General features: G+C 48.3%; 1 protein-coding gene across 1 annotated transcript in view; it reads left to right on the top strand.

Annotated features, from left to right (window-relative positions):
- The window catches only part of LOC141272101 (uncharacterized), a 60,030-nt gene that overhangs the window by 14,590 nt on the left and 20,015 nt on the right, over nt 1-25,425 (top strand). Inside the window, exons 2-6 of the mRNA XM_073682415.1 lie at nt 8,351-8,503; nt 8,633-8,746; nt 8,832-8,955; nt 9,035-9,132; nt 11,245-11,335. Of these exons, the coding sequence (XP_073538516.1) occupies nt 8,426-8,503; nt 8,633-8,746; nt 8,832-8,955; nt 9,035-9,132; nt 11,245-11,335 (505 nt within the window). The 5' untranslated portion in view covers nt 8,351-8,425. The remainder of the gene's footprint in view (nt 1-8,350; nt 8,504-8,632; nt 8,747-8,831; nt 8,956-9,034; nt 9,133-11,244; nt 11,336-25,425) is intronic.

Genomic DNA, 25,425 nt, shown 5'->3' on the forward strand with positions numbered 1-25,425 from the left:
GCCACACATACCAAGATTGGGGGGGTGAGGGGGCCACACATACCAGGATGGGGGGGTGAGGGGGCCACACATACCAGGATGGGGGGGGTGAGGGGGCCACACATACCAGGATTGGGGGGGCACACATACCAGGATTGGGGGGGTGAGGGGGCCACACATACCAGGATTGGGGGGGGCACACATACCAGGATTGAGGGGGGCACACATACCAGGATTGGGGGGGGGTGAGGGGGCCACGCATAACAGGATTGGGGGGGGCACACATACCAGGATTGGGGGGGGGTGAGGGGGCCACACATACCAAGATTGGGGGGGTGAGGGGGCCACACATACCAGGATGGGGGGGGTGAGGGGGCCACACATACCAGGATTGGGGGGGGCACACATACCAGGATTGGGGGGGCACACATACCAGGATTGGGGGGGTGAGGGGGCCACACATACCAGGATTGGGGGGGGCACACATACCAGGATTGGGGGGGGGTGAGGGGGCCACACATACCAGGATTGGGGGGGCACACATACCAGGATTGGGGGGGGGAGGGGCCACACATACCAGGATTGGGGGGGGCACACATACCAGGATTGGGGGGGGTGAGGGGGCCACACATACCAGGATTGGGGGGGGCACACATACCAGGATTGGGGGGGGTGAGGGGGCCACACATACCAGGATTGAGGGGGGCACACATACCAGGATTGGGGGGGTGAGGGGGCCACGCATAACAGGATTGGGGGGGGCACACATACCAGGATTGGGGGGGGGTGAGGGGGCCACACATACCAAGATTGGGGGGGTGAGGGGGCCACACATACCAGGATGGGGGGGTGAGGGGGCCACACATACCAGGATGGGGGGGTGAGGGGGCCACACATACCAGGATTGGGGGGGCACACATACCAGGATTGGGGGGGTGAGGGGGCCACACATACCAGGATTGGGGGGGGCACACATACCAGGATTGAGGGGGGCACACATACCAGGATTGGGGGGGGTGAGGGGGCCACACATAACAGGATTGGGGGGGGCACACATACCAGGATTGGGGGGGGTGAGGGGGCCACACATACCAAGATTGGGGGGGTGAGGGGGCCACACATACCAGGATGGGGGGGGTGAGGGGGCCACACATACCAGGATGGGGGGGGTGAGGGGGCCACACATACCAGGATTGGGGGGGGCACACATACCAGGATTGGGGGGGTGAGGGGGCCACACATACCAGGATTGGGGGGGGCACACATACCAGGATTGGGGGGGGTGAGGGGGCCACACATACCAGGATTGGGGGGGGCACACATACCAGGATTGGGGGGGGCACACATACCAGGATTGGGGGGGGTGAGGGGGCCACACATACCAGGATTGGGGGGGGGGTGAGGGGGCCACACATACCAGGATTGGGGGGGGCACACATACCAGGATTGGGGGGGGGTGAGGGGGCCACACATACCAGGATTGGGGGGGCACACATACCAGGATTGGGGGGGTGAGGGGGCCACGCATAACAGGATTGGGGGGGGCACACATACCAGGATTGGGGGGGTGAGGGGGCCACACATACCAGGATTGGGGGGGTGAGGGGGCCACACATACCAGGATTGGGGGGGGTGAGGGGGCCACACATACCAGGATTGGGGGGGGTGAGGGGGCCACACATACCAGGATTGGGGGGGGCACACATACCAGGATTGGGGGGGGTGAGGGGGCCACATATACCAGGATTGGGGGGGGCCACATATACCAGGATTGGGGGGGGCACACATACCAGGATTGGGGGGGGGCACACATACCAGGATTGGGGGGGCACACATACCAGGATTGGGGGGGGTGAGGGGGCCACACATACCAGGATTGGGGGGGCACACACACCAGGATTGGGGGGGGTGAGGGGGCCACACATACCAGGATTGGGGGGGGCACACACACCAGGATTGGAGGGGGTGAGGGGGCCACACATACCAGGATTGGGGGGGCACACATACCAGGATTGGGGGGGGTGAGGGGGCCACACATACCAGGATTGGGGGGGCACACATACCAGGATTGGGGGGGTGAGGGGGCCACACATACCAGGATTGGGGGGGGGGCACACATACCAGGATTGGGGGGGGTGAGGGGGCCACACATACCAGGATTGGGGGGGGCACACATACCAGGATTGGGGGGGTGAGGGGGCCACACATACCAGGATTGGGGGGGGCACACATACCAGGATTGGGGGGGTGAGGGGGCCACACATACCAGGATTGGGGGGGGCACACATACCAGGATTGGGGGGGTGAGGGGGCCACACATACCAGGATTGTGGGGGTGAGGGGGCCACACATACCAGGATTGGGGGGGCACACATACCAGGATTGGGGGGGGTGAGGGGGCCACACATACCAGGATTGGGGGGGGCCACACATACCAGGATTGGGGGGGGGGTGAGGGGGCCACACATACCAGGATTGGGGGGGGGGGGTGAGGGGGCCACACATACCAGGATTGGGGGGGGGTGAGGGGGCCACACATACCAGGATTGGGGGGGGGTGAGGGGGCCACACATACCAGGATTGGGGGGGGTGAGGGGGCCACACATACCAGGATTGGGGGGGGTGAGGGGGCCACACATACCAGGATTGGGGGGGGTGAGGGGGCCACACATACCAGGATTGGGGGGGGGTGAGGGGGCCACACATACCAGGATTGGGGGGGGGTGAGGGGGCCACACATACCAGGATTGGGGGGGGTGAGGGGGCCACACATACCAGGATTGGGGGGGGGGGTGAGGGGGCCACACATACCAGGATTGGGGGGGGGGTGAGGGGGCCACACATACCAGGATTGGGGGGGGGGTGAGGGGGCCACACATACCAGGATTGGGGGGGGGGTGAGGGGGCCACACATACCAGGATTGGGGGGGGGGTGAGGGGGCCACACATACCAGGATTGGGGGGGTGAGGGGGCCACACATACCAGGATTGGGGGGGGTGAGGGGGCCACACATACCAGGATTGGGGGGGGCACACATACCAGGATTGGGGGGGTGAGGGGGCCACACATACCAGGATTGGGGGGGGGGCCACACATACCAAGATTGGGGGGGGTGAGGGGGCCACACATACCAGGATTGGGGGGGCACACATACCAGGATTGGGGGGGTGAGGGGGCCACACATACCAGGATTGGGGGGGGGGCCACACATACCAAGATTGGGGGGGGTGAGGGGGCCACACATACCAGGATTGGGGGGGGCACACATACCAGGATTGGGGGGGTGAGGGGGCCACACATACCAGGATTGGGGGGGCACTCATACCAGGATTGGGGGGGCACACATACCAGGATTGGGGGGGGTGAGGGGGCCACACATACCAGAATTGGGGGGGCACACATACCAGGATTGGGGGGGTGAGGGGGCCACACATACCAGGATTGGGGGGGGCACACCTACCAGGATTGGGGGGGGTGAGGGGGCCACACATACCAGGATTGGGGGGGGCACACATACCAGGATTGGGGGGGGTGAGGGGGCCACACATACCAGGATTGGGGGGGCACACATACCAGGATTGGGGGGGTGAGGGGGCCACACATACCAGGATTGGGGGGGGCACACTTACCAGGATTGGGGGGGTGATGGGGGCACACATACCAGGATTGGGGGGGCACACATACCAGGATTGGGGGGGGTGAGGGGGCCACACATACCAGGATTGGGGGGGGCACACATACCAGGATTGGGGGGGGCACACATACCAGGATTGGGGGGTGAGGGGGCCACACATACCAGGATTGGGGGGGTGAGGGGGCCACACATACCAGGATTGGGGGGGTGAGGGGGCCACACATACCAGGATTGGGGGGGGCACACATACCAGGATTGGGGGGGTGAGGGGGCCACACATACCAGGATTGGGGGGGGCACACATACCAGGATTGGGGGGGTGAGTGGGCCACACATACCAGGATTGGGGGGGGCACACATACCAGGATTGGGGGGGTGAGTGGGCCACACATACCAGGATTGGGGGGGTGAGTGGGCCACACATACCAGGATTGGGGGGGTGAGTGGGCCACACATACCAGGATTGGGGGGGTGAGGGGGCCACACATACCAGGATTGGGGGGGGGCACACATACCAGGATTGGGGGGGTGAGGGGGCCACACATACCAGGATTGGGGGGGGGCACACATACCAGGATTGGGGGGGGTGAGGGGGCCACACATACCAGGATTGGGGGGGCACACATACCAGGATTGGGGGGCCACACATACCAGGATTGGGGGGGGTGAGGGGGCCACACATACCAGGATTGGGGGGGCACACATACCAGGATTGGGGGGGGTGAGGGGGCCACACATACCAGGATTGGGGGGGCCACACATACCAGGATTGGGGGGGGTGAGGGGGCCACACATACCAGGATTGGGGGGGTGAGGGGGCCACACATACCAGGATTGGGGGGGCACACATACCAGGATTGGGGGGGTGAGGGGGCCACACATACCAGGATTGGGGGGGCACACATACCAGGATTGGGGGGGTGAGGGGGCCACACATACCAGGATTGGGGGGGGCACACATACCAGGATTGGGGGGGGTGAGGGGGCCACACATACCAGGATTGGGGGGGTGAGGGGGCCACACATACCAGGATTGGGGGGGGCACACATACCAGGATTGGGGGGGGTGAGGGGGCCACAGATACCAGGATTGGGGGGGGTGAGGGGGCCACACATACCAGGATTGGGGGGGGGCACACATACCAGGATTGGGGGGGGTGAGGGGGCCACACATACCAGGATTGGGGGGGGGCACACATACCAGGATTGGGGGGGGGCGAGGGGGCCACACATACCAGGATTGGGGGGGGCCACACATACCAGGATTGGGGGGGGTGAGGGGGCCACACATACCAGGATTGGGGGGGGCACACATACCAGGATTGGGGGGGTGAGGGGGCCACACATACCAGGATTGGGGGGGTGAGGGGGCCACACATACCAGGATTGGGGGGGTGAGGGGGCCACACATACCAGGATTGGGGGGTGAGGGGATAATGCATTGCATACCAGGATGAGGGGTAGAACACATACCATTATTGGGGGGGTGAGGGGGCCACACATACCAGGATTAGGGGGTGAGGGGGCCACGCATACTAGGATTGGGGGGTGAGGGGGACCATGCATACCAGGATGTGGGGTACCACACATACCAGGATTGGGGGGTGAGGGGAATAATGCATTACATCCTGGTATGCATGGTCCCCTCACCCCCCCCAACACATACTATTATTGGGGGATGAGGGGACCATGCATACCAGGATTGGGGGGTGAGGGGACCATGCATACCAGGATTGGGGGGTGAGGGGTGCCATGCTTACCAGAATAGGGATGAGGAGTACCATACATTCCAGGATAGGAATGCAGGGTACCATGCATACCAGGATGAGGGATGGGGTGCCATGCATACCAGGATTAGGGGTACCATACATACCAGGATAAGGATGAGGGGTGCCAGGCATACTAAGATGAGGGATTGGGTGCCATGCATACCAGGACTGGGAGCGAGGGGTGCCATGCATACTAAGATAGGGATGAGGGGTGCCATGCATACTAAGATAGGGATGAGGGGTGCCATGCATACTAAGATAGGGATGAGGGGTGCCATGCATACCAAGATAGGGATGAGGGGTGCCAAGCATAAGAGGATAGGGATGAGGGGTGCCATGCATAAGAGGATAGGGATGAGGGGTGCCATGCATAAGAGGATAGGGATGAGGGGTGCCATGCATAAGAGGATAGGGATGAGGGGTGCCATGCATAAGAGGATAGGGATGAGGGGTGCCATGCATAAGAGGATAGGGATGAGGGGTGCCATGCATAAGAGGATAGGGATGAGGGGTGCCATGCATAAGAGGATAGGGATGAGGGGTGCCATGCATACCAGGATGGGAATGAGGGGTGCCATGCATACCAGGATAGGATGGTGGGGACAGGATGGGGGCCGCACAAATACCAGGAGGGGGCAGCACATACCAGCATGGGACACCATATACCAATAAAAATGCTTGCCACCCGGGTGTAGAACGGGTTCTATAGCTAGTACTATATAGTGGAATAACTCAGTGGCTGAGCTTCTCCAATAGACCAAGATAGCAGCAGACATGGTAACCCATCGGTGCCCCATGTTTGGCTGATGGAAGCCTGTTTGTGCTGCTTTATTTGAATGCCACTGTCAGAGCTAGTGTCATATAAATGGTTAACGGCAGCAATATGAGCTTACCTTGGCTGCTGTTAGAGAGACAAATGCTGGCTTTGTTACATAGCCAACAAATAAAGTTGCAAGCTGTATTTTTTAACGTTAAAGCGTGTAAACATGAAATATATGAAATTTGAATTGCATAACAGCTCTAGAAAATAGGAAAAAATGAAGTCTTTTAGAACATAATTTGGCCAATTCAAGCACGCCCAGTAGCCAATGACAAGGCGACCTTATGCTGGGAACCTATCCTAATGTGAATCCTTTTCTGGGCTGATAGCCTACATTTATATGGGTAGATCCTGCTGTAATTAAAACTGCCATGGGATGATTGGTGGAGTGCTCAGTCAGAAGTCCTATGCATATAAATAACAAAAGACTGACACTTCCAAACCGAACTGGTGCATACTAAGAGTAGCTAGTTATGTATGGAGATGGCTACTCTTAGTATGCACCTGTTCAGACCAGTGTTCTGTTTCGGTTAGGAAGTGAGTCAGTCTTTTGTTATTTGTTGCATAGCCAGCATTTATTGCTTGTGAAGAGAGCTCCTGCGCCCCTTTCCAAATACACCCCCTCCTAACATGATGAATTCAGTGCTGGTGCATGTATTTATTTTGTGCTAAGGTGATGACTATCTTGTTCCAGTTCTAACTGGGTCTCCTGTTAATCTTTGTATTTCCTGATCAAACGTCTATTAACGACATTAGTAGCCTAAGCATTTCCAGTCCTTACTAGAAGAAAGAATGCTCCTTCATCTTTGGCCCACGTCAGGGATTCCCACAGTGACGACATCGGTGAGATTGCACAATATCTCACCGTGCCGTCACTGTGTCACGAATTCCGTCCGGAATTGCGAGCACACGATCCAGACTACTCGCTCCTTAGGTATCGACAGGCCACCAGTGAGAGTATGGCGTCACACCTCCGGATTCCAATGCATGGAATATGTGTACACGCTCCTTACTGTCACTGTCAGCTTCACGATAGCCCGATTATTATTATTATTATTCTCTGCCACCACCGGCCGAGTTTGAAATATAATACAGGCCTGGCCGGACGCCTGCGTTCTGGTAGCTTATGGCTTCGGGGGAGGGAATGATTACAGGACAAAAGAAACAGAACTATTTAAATTTTATATTTATTCCAAAAGGGTGACAGTGTTTAGAAAAAATGTACACAAGGATTTTACAAAGAAGACATTAAAATACATAAGCAGTTGCACAAAATAATAATGGTTAAAGGAGGACACTTACTTTACGAACACTGACACGATTCAATATAGGTGGAGAGGGGCTCCCCGATTTGATTAGACTGTTATCGAACAGGATCCATTGCTTATAGTCCTTATACCCCTCTGGTAATGAATGAATCTCCAGCCTCAGCAAACTGTTTTATGCTGAAGGGAGAGATCTGCCCACATCCCCCCTGTGCTGACATCACAGGGGCTCAGCTCCACCCTTCATGTCTGTATTAAAAAAACTCTAACTTATGGGATAACGTATCGCGTGTTGATCCCAGAAGCTCAAAAGTGGTACCGTATTTTCTATTATGATTTTACCTTCATTTAGAGACCACACATCGCATAGTTGCAGTCTGCTATTCTGGTGTTTTTGCGCCACAGCTCCACGGAGGGTTTTTCGGCTACAAAAAAATGAGCATATCGCTCCTTGGCTGATCCTGCCACTAAAAATATAGGTCCTATTATTATCGGAGTTATGAAACTTACAATATTCCATATTCCTTATTGGTGCCGGCCTGTCTATAGATTTTTTTTCGAAGCTCGGGAGTACATTTTACTATTCTCACTGTAAATTATCGCAGGCCTGCGTCAGTGGGAAATACATTTGCATTTTAATTAGGTTGTAAAATTTCTTGGCTGGCATTTGTTTGTGTAAGCTATTTTGGCTGTAGGTGATAATTTGCAGGGAGACGCTGTAGATTGTCATCTCTGGACAAATACTATAGGAGATTGGCTTGGGAGAAATGGCTAATATTCTCTTAATATCTCCCTGATATTAATATCTCCCTGACACCTTATCTTCATAAATTGTATTCTTACATGGTGTTCTTCATTATTTTTCATCTTCACCTCATTCAGATTCCCAAAACATCAGGAGCTCTTAGTGGAGTTCATCTATGTAACAGAATTTTTCTGATTGACCCGGATTCAAGGATGGATAATGACAGGAACAAGATGGTGGAGAAGATATTTGATTTCACCCTAGAGATCCTCTTCCAGCTTACTGGAAAGGTGAGAGATTTTGATAACATCACATTATATCATTCTTATCTATGGGAATAACAGATGGACAGAACTGGAGCAGTGCGGACTCTGGAAATGTCTGTAGGGAGATTTATTAATGTGTCTCTCCATACACAGGATTACATTGTAGTGGAGAAGTCCTCTAATGATCGCTGTCAGTCCCCTGTGTCTGAGGGATGGGGAAGAATCCTAGAACTCACCCACAAGATGATTGAGCTGATGACTGGAGAGGTGACACTGCTGGGACATTATAGGGACATTATACAGTAATGCTATGAAGGGATCAGGTGGATGAAGGTATTATTGTTTGTGTCAGGTTCCTATAAGGTGTCAGGATGTCACCGTCTATTTCTCCATGGAGGAGTGGGAGTATTTAGAAGGACACAAAGATCTGTACAAGGACATCATGATGGAGGTTCCCCACTCCCTCACATCACCAGGTAATAGAGAGGACTAAATACACACGGCATAATCTGTATTTAAAAGAATGAATTCAGTCCCTGTATGTGTTTCCTCCAGTTCTATCCAGTGAGAGGACCACTCCAGAGAGATGTACCCGTCCTTATCGCCCACAGGACTGTTCAACAGAAAACCCCAATGTTCCTCAGGATCATCAGGTAGATGAAGAGAAGGTTTCATGAAATCTTCTCTATGATGAGTAGAAGACTGTGAAGGTCTTGTGTTCAGTCTTGTTTTATCCACCAGTATTAAGGCCAATTTATTAGAGAAGTCGTCTATTTCATGGAGCTTTCGTCTATGGACATTAGAGCTGTGACGTCGGACTGCAGCATGAAATTAAGTGTACTGTTTTCTGTGGTTCAAATTGAAGTGTGAATCCACATTCGAGTGGAAAAATCTACTGAACTGAGCAACTTCAAATGAGACATTAATCATCGGTGCCAGATTAGCCAGGGCCAGTATTTCAAAACTACTAACTTTGTAGGATTTATATGTATAATTACGTCAAGAGTATTCTGATAATATTGTGATAAAGGAAAAGCATCCAATCAAAGCGGATCCTGTGGATGTAAGCAACTTGTTTATGAAAATATCAAGAATCATTCTGATGAACAGGAGGTGTAGTGTAATGCAAACTGCAGCTGAATACAGTGCTAGCATCCAACTAATATGTCCGTATGCACTTGTCCGTTGTTTCTTATGGGCTATAGCAACAGACAGCCAGATCAAGTGCCATTGATGTGTAAGGGAAACAGGAAAAATATCATTGGGCAAAAGAGCGCAGTTAAGTCACTGAACAGTGGAAAATATTAAATGGTCATATGAATCCAGATTTCTGATGCACCCAGCTGATGGGAGGGTTAGAATTTGGCATGATCAACATGAACCTTTCTTGCCAGATTTCAGTAGGTACAGTAAGTGTGGGGGATGTTTTCTTGGTCCATCCTGGGACACTTGTCAGCTGTGGATAATTATTTGGACACTATGGCTTGCCGAAGTATCTTGGAAGGCAAAGATCATGTTTTCATGACATCTGTTTCAACTTGGTAGAAAGACAATCAATACAGCATGTCACAATGGTCGTGTAGTCATAAATTGCTTCCAGGAACATGACAGTGAGTTTTTTGTTTTCTTCCTTCCCTGGCCTTAAAGGCCCCGTCACACTTAGCGACGCTGCAATGATCCCGACAACGATACGACCTGTCAGGGATCGTTGCTGCGTCGCTATGTGGTCGCTGGTGAGCTGTCAAACAGGCAGGCTCACCAACGATCAGGGGAGCAGCGACATCGTGGAAAGAATCTTTCCACGATGTCCTGCTCCTGGTTACCAGCCTGCTGAAGCAGGAGCAGGCTGGTAACCATGATAAACATGGGGTTACTAGGGGCACACGCGCACCTAGTAACCCGTTGTTTATCATAGTTACCACTCTGCTACGGTGAGCGGGAGGTTACCGCTCACTTTAGCATGCTCGTAACCATGATAAACAGCGGGTTACTAAGTGCGCGTGTGCCCCTAGTAACCCGATGTTTATCATGGTTACCAGCCTGATCGCTGCTCCTGCTGGTCACACACAGCGATGTGTGCTGACCAGCGGGAGGGCAACAACCAAAAAATGGTCCAGGACACTTTGCAGCGATCAGCGACCTCACAGCAGGGGCCTGATTGCTGCAAAGTGTCACACATAGCGACATCGCTGGTGAGGTCGCTGTTGCGTCACCAAAACCGTGACACAGCAGCAATCTAGCTAGCGATCTCGCTATGTGAGACGGGGGCTTTACAGTCCCCAGATCTTAATTATGAGATGAGGTAAACAGGCTGTTAAGAGCAAGTCAGACCCATCTAAATTGCGGCTACTGCAAAAACCTATCCTGTCGACATGGGCTAATATTCCTGTGGAATAAGTTAATCACCTAATGAAATCTGATGCAATTAATGTCTGAGGTTCTGAAGGCCAAACAAGATCCAAGGCACTACTAATTGGGTGCCTGCAGTTTAGTGGTTATTCAGTGCATGTTTTATGCTTGGTGGAGATGACAGTATAAAGCTGATTATAGACATTAGATGTATGTATATTCTCACTTTTTTTTTTTGCTATGGAGACTGCTGGTTAGAATTAGGAGCTGACAGGGTTGGATTTATGCAAGAGACCTGCATCTATGTAATAGTTACTACTGTCATGTCATTTTTGGTTGTCATGTTCATTTATGATCTTTTCTGTTCTACGATATTCTTCTCCATCTTTCGATAACTTTTACAATATTTGTTTTAGGAAAAAAATCTGACCCTCATAAATAATACAGAGACATATATGAGGGGTGATGAGCAGTGTAATGAGGAGATTCCTACTGATAACCGCACAGGTGAGTAGTGACCACTAATTGCGGAGAAGTATATTCAATCATTGGCTGCTTCAGTTGTGTGTTGGAATTTTTTAGGATATGGTAGTGTGTTTTTTTTTTGTTTTTTTTTTATACAGTACAGACCAAAAGTTTGGACACACCTTCTCATTTAAAGATTTTTCTGTATTTTCATGACTATGAAAATCGGTCAGGCATTGTAGCAGCACAGTAACTGTAAAGTAGCAGAAAGTATGTAGATGCAAAAAGTGAATTCTACACTTAGATTAGCTTTATGATATAATTTCGGAGAGGTAATGTAAGAATAGGACCTCCCATTCAGATATCTGATGTTGGATGCATAGAGGTGCAGAAAGGAAAATACACAAAAGTACAAGAAAAACTAAAAAATCAATCAACATTAGAAACTGTGATTTCAGAAAGGGGAAGGGAGAGAGATATAGGAAGGTAGAATCATAGAATCATATGCCCAAAGCTTTGAGAGATGACATAAAGCGGGACGATCAGCAGTAGAGTGGTTTAGTCCTTCTGTACTGTCCAAGATGGAATAGTCTCAGCACAGCTTGTGGATCAGCCTGTGGCAGCCCTGCAGCCCTAGATGTCTATACTCTCCCTGTGCAAAATGAGCTGGCTACTGACAATCCACACAGAATCCTTAAACATTTCACAAGTGATCAGTGCTCCTGGATGGCCCAAACCTAATGAACCCCAGGGCAAAGTCCATAAAGTACAGTGTGGTACAACAGGCTCCTCCTGAATACTTAAGTTCATGTTCTAGGGTGTCCAGCATGTATTTCCAAAAAACTTGCAAAGATATATACTTCAAGAAGGGGCAATTTGGGCAGTCTTGGATTTTGCACAGGTTCCTGGCATTCATGAATGACTGGAGGGGTAGTCATGGACACAGTAGTCCATGAAGTCTTTGTGTCAGCAGTTACCTCTGGACCAAAAGGTCCTTGGCTCTGATGAGCTTGTGGATGTTCTTGGGTTTCCACAAGTCAGGTTTGAGTCAGTTCAGTTGTTACTCCCTCGCAAATCAAACATCAATGGAGAGCCATGCAGTTGTCCAGTTGTAAGAATAGGAACGGTCCTACTTGTCCCAATTGAGCCTGCACCATAAGGAAAGAATAAAGAAGCAATACATGGACCTACCTCAAAGCCTTTTTGTTAGTCTTATGAATGCAGTCACTCAAGAGGTTTACGGGAGGGTAGGGATATCTAGAATGCCCTTCCCACCTTCGATTCCCTCATTGTACATGACTGTCTGCTTCACTGTATCCAATTTAGAGCTTAAAACATGGTGACACACAGTCCTAGTCCACAGTGCTTGATCTACAACTCGTGGGAAGATCGGGTGACATCTGTGGGATGTAGTGGAGAAAACTTTGTTGTGCAGTACTGATGCTTTGCTCTCATTGGTGAGCTGTTTGAGGCTACACTGTCTAGGTCGGGCAGACTTTACCTCCATTAAGTCCCCCAACTGCCACAGCACCGCTCAGATGGCTGCTTAAGTTCAGGAAATAGCAAATAAGTGAAATTCTATGACTTCAAAAAATATTCTTTTACCCATTCCCCACCCATGTTCCTTAGTGCACAATGTTGCTATCAGAAACTCCTGTTCTTCTGATTGTAAGAGGGTTAACCCTTTCCTCGCCTCCTGGATCCAGCTTGTTTTTTCCTGTTGTCTAGCCTGTTCAGAAGAAGAGTACGGGTTAATCCCTGCACAAGTGCTTTCCCCCATCCTACACCATAATTTATTTTTTTTTTAAGAGACTCAGTTTGAACAGTCATCCTGTGCTGATAAAGTACCACTGCTCAGTGCTTCACAGTGGGGCCAATCATTTAAATACACCTGCTTGGTTTCCCTATCTCCACACATTCCCCCATCCTCCACACTATTGTTTGACAGCTCTGGCTTCATAGGGCTTCTGACCCCTTGCCTGTCACCTCCATCCCCTCTTCCCTTGTCAGACCAGTCCTATTAAACCTTATAACGAGTACAACATGGGTATGATCAGAATTCTACTCTTAACAGCTTAAAGGGAACCTGACAACAGCAAATTGTCTATTAATGTGATCCCCATGCTTTTGCAAGCAAGAAATTATAACAATGGTGTTTGTAGCAGAGCTGTATGATTTTTCCTTTTTCCATATTTTAAAGTACAAATTGGCCTTCCTGTGTATAAATTTGTTGCACATTCACACCACACTTTTTTTCTGCCATGCCAGCTGTGTGATAGGCCATCGAGCCACCTCCCCTCCCTTCCCCTGCATGATGAACTAGTATAGACGCACACCCAACTTTCCCAAGCATTTGACTTGATAAGTACTCTTCTTGTTCTCTGGCATATATAGGGTAATACAAGCAGGCTATACATTCCCTCTTTGAGGCTGTGGGTATGTTTAGAGTAGCAAGGAATTAATTTATTTAAGTCTTATACTTAAGCACTGAATTTTTATAATTAAAAATAAATGAAATAATAAAAAACATACAAGGCAAAAACTGTTTTAAAACTGTTATGGTAAATATTTTATACTCTGCTTTGATTCTCATCTAGACAATTTGTATATCTATATATCTTTGCTAATTGTGTTTTTTGTATTAGCTTTACAAGTGTTATTCATAAAAGCAATAACACAGGGCGTTGTCTTTGATATAGAGGTGTCTTTGTGTTAAGTTTTCTTTGTTACTGAAGGCAAAAAAGTTGGATAGAACCAGTGTGAAGGAATTCAGCAGAATCCATAATCTATGGCTTTGTTTTTCCCAACTTGCATATCTTTTTCCTTAGACATCCTCTTTTCTTTTGTGGTTGTAATAAACTTGTGACTGGGCATCTGAGAGATCAGAAAAGAATTGTACACGCACAGACACGGGCTGTGTGTTCTTGCCTCCAATGCATTGTTTTTAATTGGACCAACATTGGCAGATATCTCAACTCAAATTAGCTCTGCTTGAAAGTTACTGCAACAAAACAAAATAAATAAAACATACCAGTTAGATCCATGAGCGTAGAGTTCCATGCAAAAATTAGGACAGATCTACAATTCATTTTGTCTTTCCTGGACCTGACAATGAATTTTCTGGATCATATATTAAAGGATCTTCTCTACAACCCTCCTTCTGGTTAGGCTGGAGTCACACGGCATATGCAAAATCAGTCTGATGTTGACCCTGAAGAGTTGAACGAGTGTCCTGTGTTTGCCACTCCGTATGTCATGCGATTGTGCGTTTTTTTGTTTGTTTTTTTTTCTCCGTATGACATCCATATGATGTGTATGCAGTCTGTCTGCAATGCTTTTTTAACATCATTTTTTTACATACTGTAATTCTCTTTGGAAGTAGTTTGCAAACCTAATAAAGCAATCTTCTATAAAGATATAGGTAGGATAGAATGATGTCCTGTAGATATATAATTTCACAAGGCTTGTTATTGGGCCCTTACCAGCCTAAAAATATCACCACGCAGCCGCCCCAGAAGTAGCGCATTACATTAGATGTGTAAATTCTGACGCTTTGCAAGGCTCTTCCCATTGGCCTGGTGCGGTGGCAATCGAGGTAATGTTATTTGAGGTTGATGTTAGCTGTGATTTCTAAAAAAATCACAGCTGGCCTCAAGCCTTGGAGTTAATAATGTAGAGATTTCTATCAGACACCCCCACTACTAAACCATTAATCCAATAAAAGACACATACAGAAAAAAATGTTTCTTAAAATAAACGCTCCCCCACACTTTCCCGGGTTCAGCAATTTATAAAAAATAAAAACAAAAAAAAGCCATGCATGTCCACCATAGTCTTGGGGATCCGCCTCAGTCAACCAAATCAGACGTAGTCAGTGTCAGACTGGGGTACCTAGGACCCACCAGTAGAACTAACTCTAGGGGCCACTCTAAATTTGAATACTCAGGTTAGGTTCACATTTGTGTTGTAGTATTTGTTAGGAGACTCAGTTGTAAGTTTCATCATGTTCACTGGAAGGACAGGAACAAATATGCTCCTCATTTTTTTCCATTAAAAACTTGGGCATCCTAACGGAAAAAAAGACCTGATTATGTTCAATTGGTTCTGTCCATCACTATTTGTGTTTGTCATGTGACAGATCATTTTGTTTTAGGAGTTCAATTTTTCTGTTCCTATAACAATACAATAGAAAAAAAAGAACCCTGAATGCCAATATGATCCTAGATCCAATGTGATCATATTTAATTTTTAGACCTTCAGGATGCATTATTTTTTTTTATTCATTTCACAGAATCATATATTTTTTATTTTTAAGTTCACATAAGGGCGTAATTTTTTTTATGTGATCAACTGAGGGTGCATATTATTTACAGGGGTTGTCCAGTATAAAAGATTATTATTCCATAGGCTCGGAGACACAAGAAAGAAGAAATGAGTTTCTATGATATGCACGTTTTTGCTACAGAGCAGTCTTCAGGAACATGACGGAGTCGTGTCTTTAAAGGCATTTCTTGTTTTCTATTGTGTGTTAATAATGAGTTTCTTCTAAGAAGAAGATGCCACAATAATGGACTGTTGACTTCTTTAAACCATTTTTCATCTTTGAAAACCTAAAACAGTGGTTAGAAAAAGCCTTAAAAGACTGAATTTATGAATTTAGTCATGGCCAATTATTTTTTTATTTTTTTGGTATTTTTCCAGCACAATAATTTTGAAAAAGACTCTGTATGCACATAACCTTACTCACTCTACCAGGGACCAGCGATTCCTCTTGCCGCTGGTCTGGCCTTTGTTGATTGGCTGCATGTCTACAGCGCTATCACCGAGCTCAGTAGCTTGTGACCATCTATAGCAAACGATGTATTGAGTGATTGACTACAGCATTGCAGACAATCAACAAAGAGTATAGAAAGATTAAAACCTCAGTTATTCTATTTGCCCTAAAGCGTACTATGTAATTGTTGAAATGGCAACCCCAAAAAAGATTATCTTCTTTAGGGCTGCTTAGGTGTGAATTTTGTGAATTTTTTTTCTTCCATATTTTTGATATAAATAACATTATAGATATATTAACTTATTCATTCTGCATCTAAAAAAAAAATATTTTTTAACCCCTTCATGACGGATGAAATATATTTACGTCATTGGCCGTGCCCCTGACTTTGATGCGGGCACACACACTGAGCCGGCATCTGTCCCCGCACTTGATTGTTAATCTAATCACCCATCAAGTGCCTCTAACAGTCTCAGATCCACCCACAGCTGTTAACCAGTTTAATGCCACTGTCAATCAATGACAGTGCCATTTAACACACGCAGACAGGAAGCGTGTCATTGATCCTGCCAGTCACGTGATCGCAGGGTGCCGATGGGTTGTCATAACAGCCAGCGGTCTGGTGAAGATCCCCGTGCCTGTCATTGCGACGCTCCTGTGAACCCCGGCCTGTGGCTGGCGTTCATAGGGGATTGTGATTTCTGCTACTTCTGAGCTGTCCTCCCACCTCTCCTCCTGCTCCCTCTTCGACTACCTACAATCTGGTTTCCGACCGCACCATTCTACTGAAACTGCACTTACTAAGGTCACCAACGACCTACTAACCGCCAAATCTAAGCGACACTACTCTGTCCTTCTCCTCCTAGACCTGTCATCTGCCTTTGACACAGTGGACCATTCCCTCTTACTACAGACTCTCTCATCTCTCGGCATCACAGACTTGGCCCTATCCTGGATCTCCTCATACCTAACAGACAGGACATTCAGTGTCTCCCATTCACACACCACCTCCTCATCTCATCCCCTATCTGTCGGTGTCCCCCAAGGTTCAGTTCTAGGATCGCTGCTCTTCTCCATCTACACCTTAGGCCTGGGACAGCTCATAGAATCTCATGGCTTTCATTATCACCTCTATGCTGATGACACACAGATCTACCTCTCTGGACTCGATATCACCTCCTTACTAACCAAAATCCCACAATGTCTGTCTGCTATTTCATCCTTCTTCTCTGCCAGATTTCTAAAACGTAACATGGACAAAACAGCATTCATCATCTTTCCGCCATCTCATTCAACCCCCCCAACTGACCTATCTATCAACGTCAATGGCTGCCCACTCTCCCCAGTCCCTCAAGCTCGCTGCCTTGGGGCACTCTGAACTCTCCTTCTAACCACATATCCAAGCCCTTTCCACTACCTGCCGACTCCAACTCAAAAATATATCCCGGATCCGCACATTCCTCAACCATGCATCTGCAAAAACACTAGTGCACGCCCTCATCATCTCCCGCCTTGACTACTGCAACCTCCTGCTCTGTGGCCTCCTCTCTAACACTCTCGCACCCCTCCAATCTATCCTAAACTCTGCTGCCCGACTAATCCACCTGCCCCCCCGCTATTCCCCGGCCTCTTCTCTCTGTCAATCTCTCGAGTGGCTCCCCATTGCTCAGAGACTCAAGTTCAAAACCCTAACCATGACATACAAAGCCATTCACAACCTGTCTCCTCCATATATCTCTGACCTAGTCTCCCGTTACATACCCGCACGCAACCTCCGATCCTCACAAAATCTCCTTCTCTACTCCCCTCTTATCTCCTCCTCCCACAACCGTATACAAGATTTCTCCCGTGCTTCCCCCCTACTCTGGAACTCTCTACCCCAACGTATCAGACTCTCGCCTACCGTGGAAACCTTCAAAAGGAACCTGAAGACCCACCTCTTCCGACAAGTCTACAACCTGCAGTAACCACCGCTCCACCATACCGCTGCACGACCAGCTCTACCCTCACCTACTGTATCCTCACCCATCCCTTGTAGATTGTGAGCCCTCGCGGGCAGGGTCCTCGCTCCTCCTGTACCAGTCGCTGTCACATTGTATTCAAAATTATTGTAATTGTTCTTGTATTATACCCCTTTTTCACATGTAAAGCGCCATGGAATAAATGGCGCTATAATAATAAATAATAATAATAATACATAGCAGTGCTGAAGCCACACTATCTTATAGCACAAGCGATCGGATGATCGCAGCTTCAAGTCTCATAAGAGGATTATTAAATACAGCAAAAAGTAAAAAAAATAAAAAAATTAATTTTTTTTTTAAATAACACTAGTTCAAATCACTTACTTTTTTGCCCAATTAAAAATAAAATAAAACAAACAAAAAATACACATTTCGTATCGCCGCGTTCAGAATTGTCCAATGTATCAAAATATAAAATAATTTAATCGGATAAACAGTGTAATGAGAAAAAAGCTTTAAATGCCAGAATTACGTTTTTTTGGTCTCCGCAACATTGCAATAAAAGGCGATCAAAACATCGTATCTACCCCAAAATGGTATCAATAAAAACTTCAGCTCAGGGCGCAAAAAAGTCATCATCAAGCCCCAGATCCCGAACAATGAGAAAGTTATGGGTATCAGAAAATGGTGACAAAAGTTTTATTTTTCACAAACTTATGAATTTTGTTTCGCCACTTAAACCCTTTCCGACCCAAGGCGTGCTAATACGTATCTGTGCCCTGGGACTTATGGACCAGATACGTATTAGTACGCCCTATCTTTAAAGCGGCACCGCGACCGAAGTCGCGGTGATAAAATTAAAATTCCGGTGCCATCTTACCTCAGGGTAGATGGCGCCAGCATCTCGGGGGGTGGCGCCGCCCGCCCAGGACCCACGATCGCTGTGATTGGCTGTTCAATTCTGAACAGCCAATCACAGCATTTCTCACTGTTTCCGGCAATCAGATTGCCGGAAACAGTGCTGTGCAGCCTAGGATCGGTGCTCCTAAGAGGCTGTTGCCTAGTAACCCCAGCCCTCTCCCCAAACTGCTAGGATCGGTGCGATCGCCGATCAAATCGATTGCACCGATCACAGCGGGACCGCGCTGTAACAGGGCCGTCACGGGGCGGTGACCGGCTTGTGACCTGCCTGTCACCTCCCCATGACCCCCTGTGAAGTCATACAAGCCCCCAGCCAGCTCTGATTGGAGCGATCGATGATGACATCGATCGCTCCAATCAGAGTACATGAACACAGGTGACACGGCGGTCACAGGGCGGTGACCGGCTTGTGACCTGCCTGTCACCTCCCTGTAACCCCCTGTGGTGCGTGCCCAGGCCCCAGCCATCTCTGATTGGTGCGATCGATGTCATCATCAATCAGAGTACCTGACCGGGTGGTGACCGGCCTGTGACCTGCCTGTCACCCCCCTGTGACCACCCTGCAGATCCTCACATTTGGTGAGGATTTCTACAGAGCGGTCACGTCTGATCACTCTGTGCTGGGCCTTGTAGTTCCACAACCTTTTGTGACACTACAAGACCTCTCTCCTACCTGCTCCAGTTGCTGCTTCTGCTCTGGCATCCCTCTGCGCTCTCCAGGGTCCTGGATCTCTTGCTCCGGCATCCTGCTGACCTCTTCAGGCTGCTGACTGAGCTTCGGCGTCTGGCTGCTGTCCAGGGTCCTGGATCTCCTGCTCCTGTCTCCTGGGTCGTCGGTCTCCAGCTCCTTATCCTGTGGATCCTGCTCCTGAGGCCTGCTGAAAGAAGAACTGAGAAGACTTTGGTAAGTGCATCTCTGTTCTCCCCTCATCCACCCCCCCCCTCTTCTCCCCCCCCCCTCCTTTTTACCAATTTTTTTTTCGGGTGTCCTGCAGTGGCCGAGCGCTGAGCAGTGTCTACGTCACTGAGCAACGTCCGTGCTCGCTGCTTTTCACGACTTTTCTTTTTTTCTTTTCTGTGTTCGCTGTTTTTACGACTTTTCTTTTTTTCTTTTCTGTGTTCGCTGTTTTCACGACTTTTCTTTTTTCTTTTTTTTTTCTTTCTCTTCTTTTTCTTGTCCCTGTCAATTCTTCCCCCCCCCACCTTTGCACCACATCCGCGCACACACCCAGCAGCTGCTGAGAGTTGATTGGTGACATAGTTCACCGATCCGCACTCGTGCTTGCTGTTTGAACCACCCACGGTAGTTCTATTTTTTCTTTTTTTTTTCAGGAAAAAAAAGTTCACACCAAGCACACTGACACACACACACTCTAAATAAATTACTGACACACACGCACCACATACACGGAAAAAAAAAATGGCCGGCTCATCCCAAACTCGCTATTCAGCGGAGGAGGCATACTCTTTTGTTGCCTCCGACACTGAGGCCGACAGCGAGGGCGAGGATCCCACATTTCTTTGCTTTTCTGACGCCTCATCGTCCTCCTCTTCCTACTCTTCTTCCTCCTCTTCTTCCTCAGGTTCTCCTGGACCGCCCCACAGTCGTCGCAGGAGAGAAGATGTTCCAGCGCCCCCCAATACTGATCCCCATATGGACCTCGCCCCCCGAAAATTTTGAGCCATTGATTCCTGATTTCGTGGCGGAATCAGGAATCAAGTTTGACACCACCGGCCTCACAGAAATAGACTTTTTCAAAGATTTTATAAACCTCATGGTGGGCCAAACTAATGTGTACGCTCATCAATTTTTGGAACAAAACCCCTCTTCATCATTTTCTGACTGGTCTCCTGTAGACGCAGAAGAAATGATGAAGTTTTGGGGCCTGGTCCTTCATATGGGGATCCTGAAAAAAAACAGAGATTCGGCAATACTGGAGTGTTCCGAATGGTGATGATCCGGAAACGTTTTGAGGCCATCCACAAGTTCCTGCATTACAACGATAATGCAAGGTGTCCTGCACGCGATGACCCGAACTTTGATCGTCTTTTCAAAGTTCGGCCGGTCATCGAGCACTTCAACAATAAGTTTGGTGAAGTGTACGTGCCCCAAAGGGACATCTGCGTGGATGAGTCCTTAATTGCTTTCAAGGGGCGGCTTGGATTCCGGCAGTACCTGCCCAGTAAAAGGTCCAGGTACGGGATCAAGCTGTATAAACTTTATGAGAGTACCTCAGGGTACACTCACAAGTTTAGAGTTTATGAAGGGAAGGACTCCCGGATTGAACCCCCTGAATGCCTCCCTGTTCTGGGAGTGAGTGGGAAAATTGTGTGGGACTTGGTGCACCCACTGCTGGATAAAGGTTATCACCTGTACGTGGATAACTTTTATACAAGTATCCCACTCTTCAAGTCCCTCTCTGCGCGACATACCGCAGCTTGAGGTACTGTCCGCAAAAATCAGAAAGGCCTCCCAAAGACGCTAATTGAGCAGCTGCTCAGAAGGGGTGAGAGCAGAACCCAATTTAGCGACCACCTATTGGTGGTCAAGTACAAGGACAAGAGGGATGTCCTCTTGACCACCATACATGGTGATGGCAGCACCCTCACCACTGTAAGAGGTTCCACTACACAGGTCGCCAAACCAGACTGTGTAGTGGGGTACAACAAGTACATGGCAGGAGTTGATCTCTGCGATCAAGTCCTCCAGCCGTACAGTGCTTTGAGAAAGGCCAAGGTATGGTATATGAAGCTGGCCGTGCACATTGTTCAGATGGTAATGCACAACGCTTTCCTTCTGTCTCAATGTGCAGGCCAGACTTCTGCGTCGTATCTTCACTTTCAGGAGACAGTTATCAAGGTCCTGATATTTGGCAGTGGTGGCGGAGCAGGTCCCACTACTTCTGGAACTGAAGGACCTCGAATTGTACCGGGCCAGCATTTCCCGGGGCAGATCCCTCACAGCAGAAAAAAGGGTAAGTCACAAAAGAAGTGCCGAGTGTGCTACCGAAGAGGAATACGCAAGGACACCATTTACCAATGTGACACCTGCCCCGACAAACCTGGCCTCTGCATGAAAGACTGCTTCAGAAGATACCATACCTCCATGGACTATTGAAATAATTTCTGACGTATGAGAACCCAACGAACACTACACAGCTGACGTAGTGTTCGTCAGGTTGTCATACTTCAGTTGTGTAGTGTTTGTCAGGTTATAATACACAACTGGCATATAACACTACATAATAAAATTGACAAATCAGGAATCCGTTCCAAAAAGGGGGCACTTGTGGGAGCTCCAATGTTTAGGCACACAGGGGCTCTCCAAACGCGACATGGTTCCAATTTGTTAGCGGACACCATGTCGCGTTTGGAGAGCCCCTGTGTGCCTAAACGTTGGGGCTCCCCCACAATTGACCCCATTTTGGAAACTAGACCCCCCAAGGCACCTATCTAGATGCATAGTGAGCACTTGGAACCCCCAGGTGCTTCACAAATTAATCCGTAAAAATGAAAAAGTGTGTTTTTTTCCACTTTTTCATTTTTATGAATCAATTTGTGAAGCACCTGGGGGTTCCAAGTGCTCACTATGCATCTAGATAGGTGCCTTGGGGGGTCTAGTTTCCAAAATGGGGTCACTTGTGGGGGAGCTCCAATGTTTGGGCACACAGGGGCTCTCCAAACGCAACATGGTGTCCGCTAACAATTTGAGCCGATTTTCCATTCAATTTGTTAGCGGACACCATGTTGCATTTGGAGAGTCCCTTTGTGCCCAAACATTGGAGCTCCCCCACAAGGGACCCCATTTTGGAAACTAGACCCCCCAAGGCACCTATCCAGATGCATAGTGAGCACTTGGAACCCCCAAGTGCTTCACAAATTGATTCGTAAAAGTGAAAAAAAAAAACACTTTTTCATTTTTATGAATCAATTTGTGAAGCACCTGGGGGTTCCAAGTGCTCACTATGCATCTAGGGGTCTAGTTTCCAAAATGGGGTCACTTGTGGGGGAGCTCCAATGTTTAGGCACATCAGGGGCTCTCCAAACGCAACATGGCGTCCGCTAATTATTCAAGCAAATTTTACAATCAAAAAGTCAAATAGCGCTCCTTCCCTTCCGAGCCCTGCCGTGCGCCCAAACAGTGTTTTTTCCCCACATATGGGGTATCTGCGTGCCCAGGGGAAATTGCACAACAAATTTTGGGGTCCATTTTTTCTTGTTACCCCTGTGAAAATAAAAAAAAAAATGGGTCTAAAGTAACATTTTTGTGAAAAAAGTTAAATGTTCATTTTTTTCTTCCACATTCCAAAAGTTCCTGTGGAGCACCTGAAGGGTTAATAAAGTTCTTGAATGTGGTTTTGAGCACCTTGAGGGGTGCAGTTTTTAGAATGGTGTCACTTTGGGGTATTTTCTGTCATAAAGACCTCTCAAAGTGACTTCAAATGTGATGTGGTCCCTAAAAAAATGGTTTTGTAAATTTTGTTGGAAAAATGAGAAATCACTGGTCAACTTTTAACCCTTTTAGCTCCCTAACAAAGAAAAATTTGGGTTCCAAAATTGTGCTGATGTAAAGTAGACATGTGGGAAATGTTATTTATTAACTCTTTTGTGTGACATATCTCTCTGATTTAAGGGCATAAAAATTAAAATTTTGAAAATTGCTAAATTTTCGCCAAATTTCTGTTTTTTTTCACAAATAAACGCAAGTGATATCGAAGAAATTTTACCACAATCATGAAGTACAATATGTCACGAAACAACAATCTCAGAATCAGGGGGATCCGTTGAAGCGTTCCAGAGTAATTACCTCATAAAGTGACAGTGGTCAGAATTGTAAAAATTGGCCTGGTCATTAACGTGCAAACCACCCTTGGGGGTAAAGGGGTTAAATATAAAAAAAAAACTTTACATGTTTGGCATCTGTGTACTCTTACTGACATGGGGAATCATAATGACAGGCCAGTTTTACCATATAGTGAACATGGTGGATAAAAAACCCCAAAAATCATTGTGGAATTGCACTTTTTTGCAATTCCACCGCACCGATACAATTCGTCCCGTGAAAAACAAGCCCTCATCCGGCTATATGGCTGGAAAAATAAAAAAGTTATGGCTCTTGGCAGAAGGGGAGGGAAAAACAAAAACTAATAGCAGAAAATATCTCAGGGGTGAAAGGTACAAGTAGGGACATGTGTTTTGTCATTTTTAATCATTTTTTGTGGCGCTTTTAGTATAATTTATGCTTTTTAATGCCTGAATTGTATCACTAGAAATGTCCCACGTGTATACATTCACTTATTCACACACCTGCACACTGTCACGCAAGGTGTGGGAAAGACTTAGTGAAACACAAAGGGAAGAGGGAAAGGGAGCCCAGGCTCTAGGGAAAGGGGGGAAGTGGAGACCTCCTAGGTTGATCTAGTGTCACCCTGTCTCCCCTAACGTCCATGTATTAGCTCTTCACCAATCGCCACACGCGTGCCTCACCTTGTCTTTCCCTGGCGTATGGCTATGGCAGGGAGGAGACGAGCACTAGTCGATCTCCACTAAACACTATAGACAACAAGGGTGCACAAACGGGGAAATTGCTTAGCTGTAGACGACTCCAAATAAATGTGCACACATCCTCAAGCTCCAGAGATAACGAAGTACTGCTCTTCCTAAAGCCTTCACAAGTAGTAATGAACATCACCGGCACCTTCCTCTGAAACAGAGCAGGTATTTATACACCCAGGCAGGGTGTTAATTAGCCAGAAGAAGGTAACCGCTGGGTCCTAGAGACAGCCTCAAACACGATGTCTGTAATGCCAAACATAGCGATCTCCTGCAACCAACTGCAGGGCGATTGTCTGAACCTTCTGACACACATGTGACAGTACTCCCCTTCTATGAGTGGCCTCCGGACATTCGGGGCCGGGTTTCTCAGGATTAGACATGAGGAGTGAGCGAACCAACCTGGGAGTGTTCACCTCTGACCCTGAAACCCACATCCTCTCCTCTGGACCATAGCCTTTCCAGTTCACCAAGTATTGTTGAGAACGAAATTGGAGACAAGAATCTACAATCCTCATAATCTGGAACTCCAGATTACCATCAACCATTACTGGGGGTGGTGGCAGAGGTGAGGGCTCAAGAGATTCCACATACTTTTTGAGTAAGGACCTATGGAACACGTTGTGGACCTTAAGGGCCTGAGGAAGTTCAAGACGAAACGCTGCTGGGTTAATGACGGCAGTTATTTTATAGCTTCCAAGAAGGAACTTTCAATCTTATGTTCCTGGTAGATAACCACACAAAGTCATTCACATTCATGTCCGGACCTGGCTAGTGTTTTCTGTCAGCCATACGTTTATACCTGTCTCCCATGATCTTTAAATTACTCAGAACACCCTGCCATACCGAGGAGAGCGATGAAGCAAACCGTTCCTCCTCAGGAACTCCTGAAGCTCTTCCCCCACTAAAGGTACCAAACT

Source organism: Phyllobates terribilis, unplaced genomic scaffold (genome assembly GCF_046119375.1).
Source record: "Phyllobates terribilis strain yellow unplaced genomic scaffold, ASM4611937v1 Scaffold_5__5_contigs__length_657084704, whole genome shotgun sequence".
NCBI lineage: Eukaryota > Metazoa > Chordata > Amphibia > Anura > Dendrobatidae > Phyllobates > Phyllobates terribilis.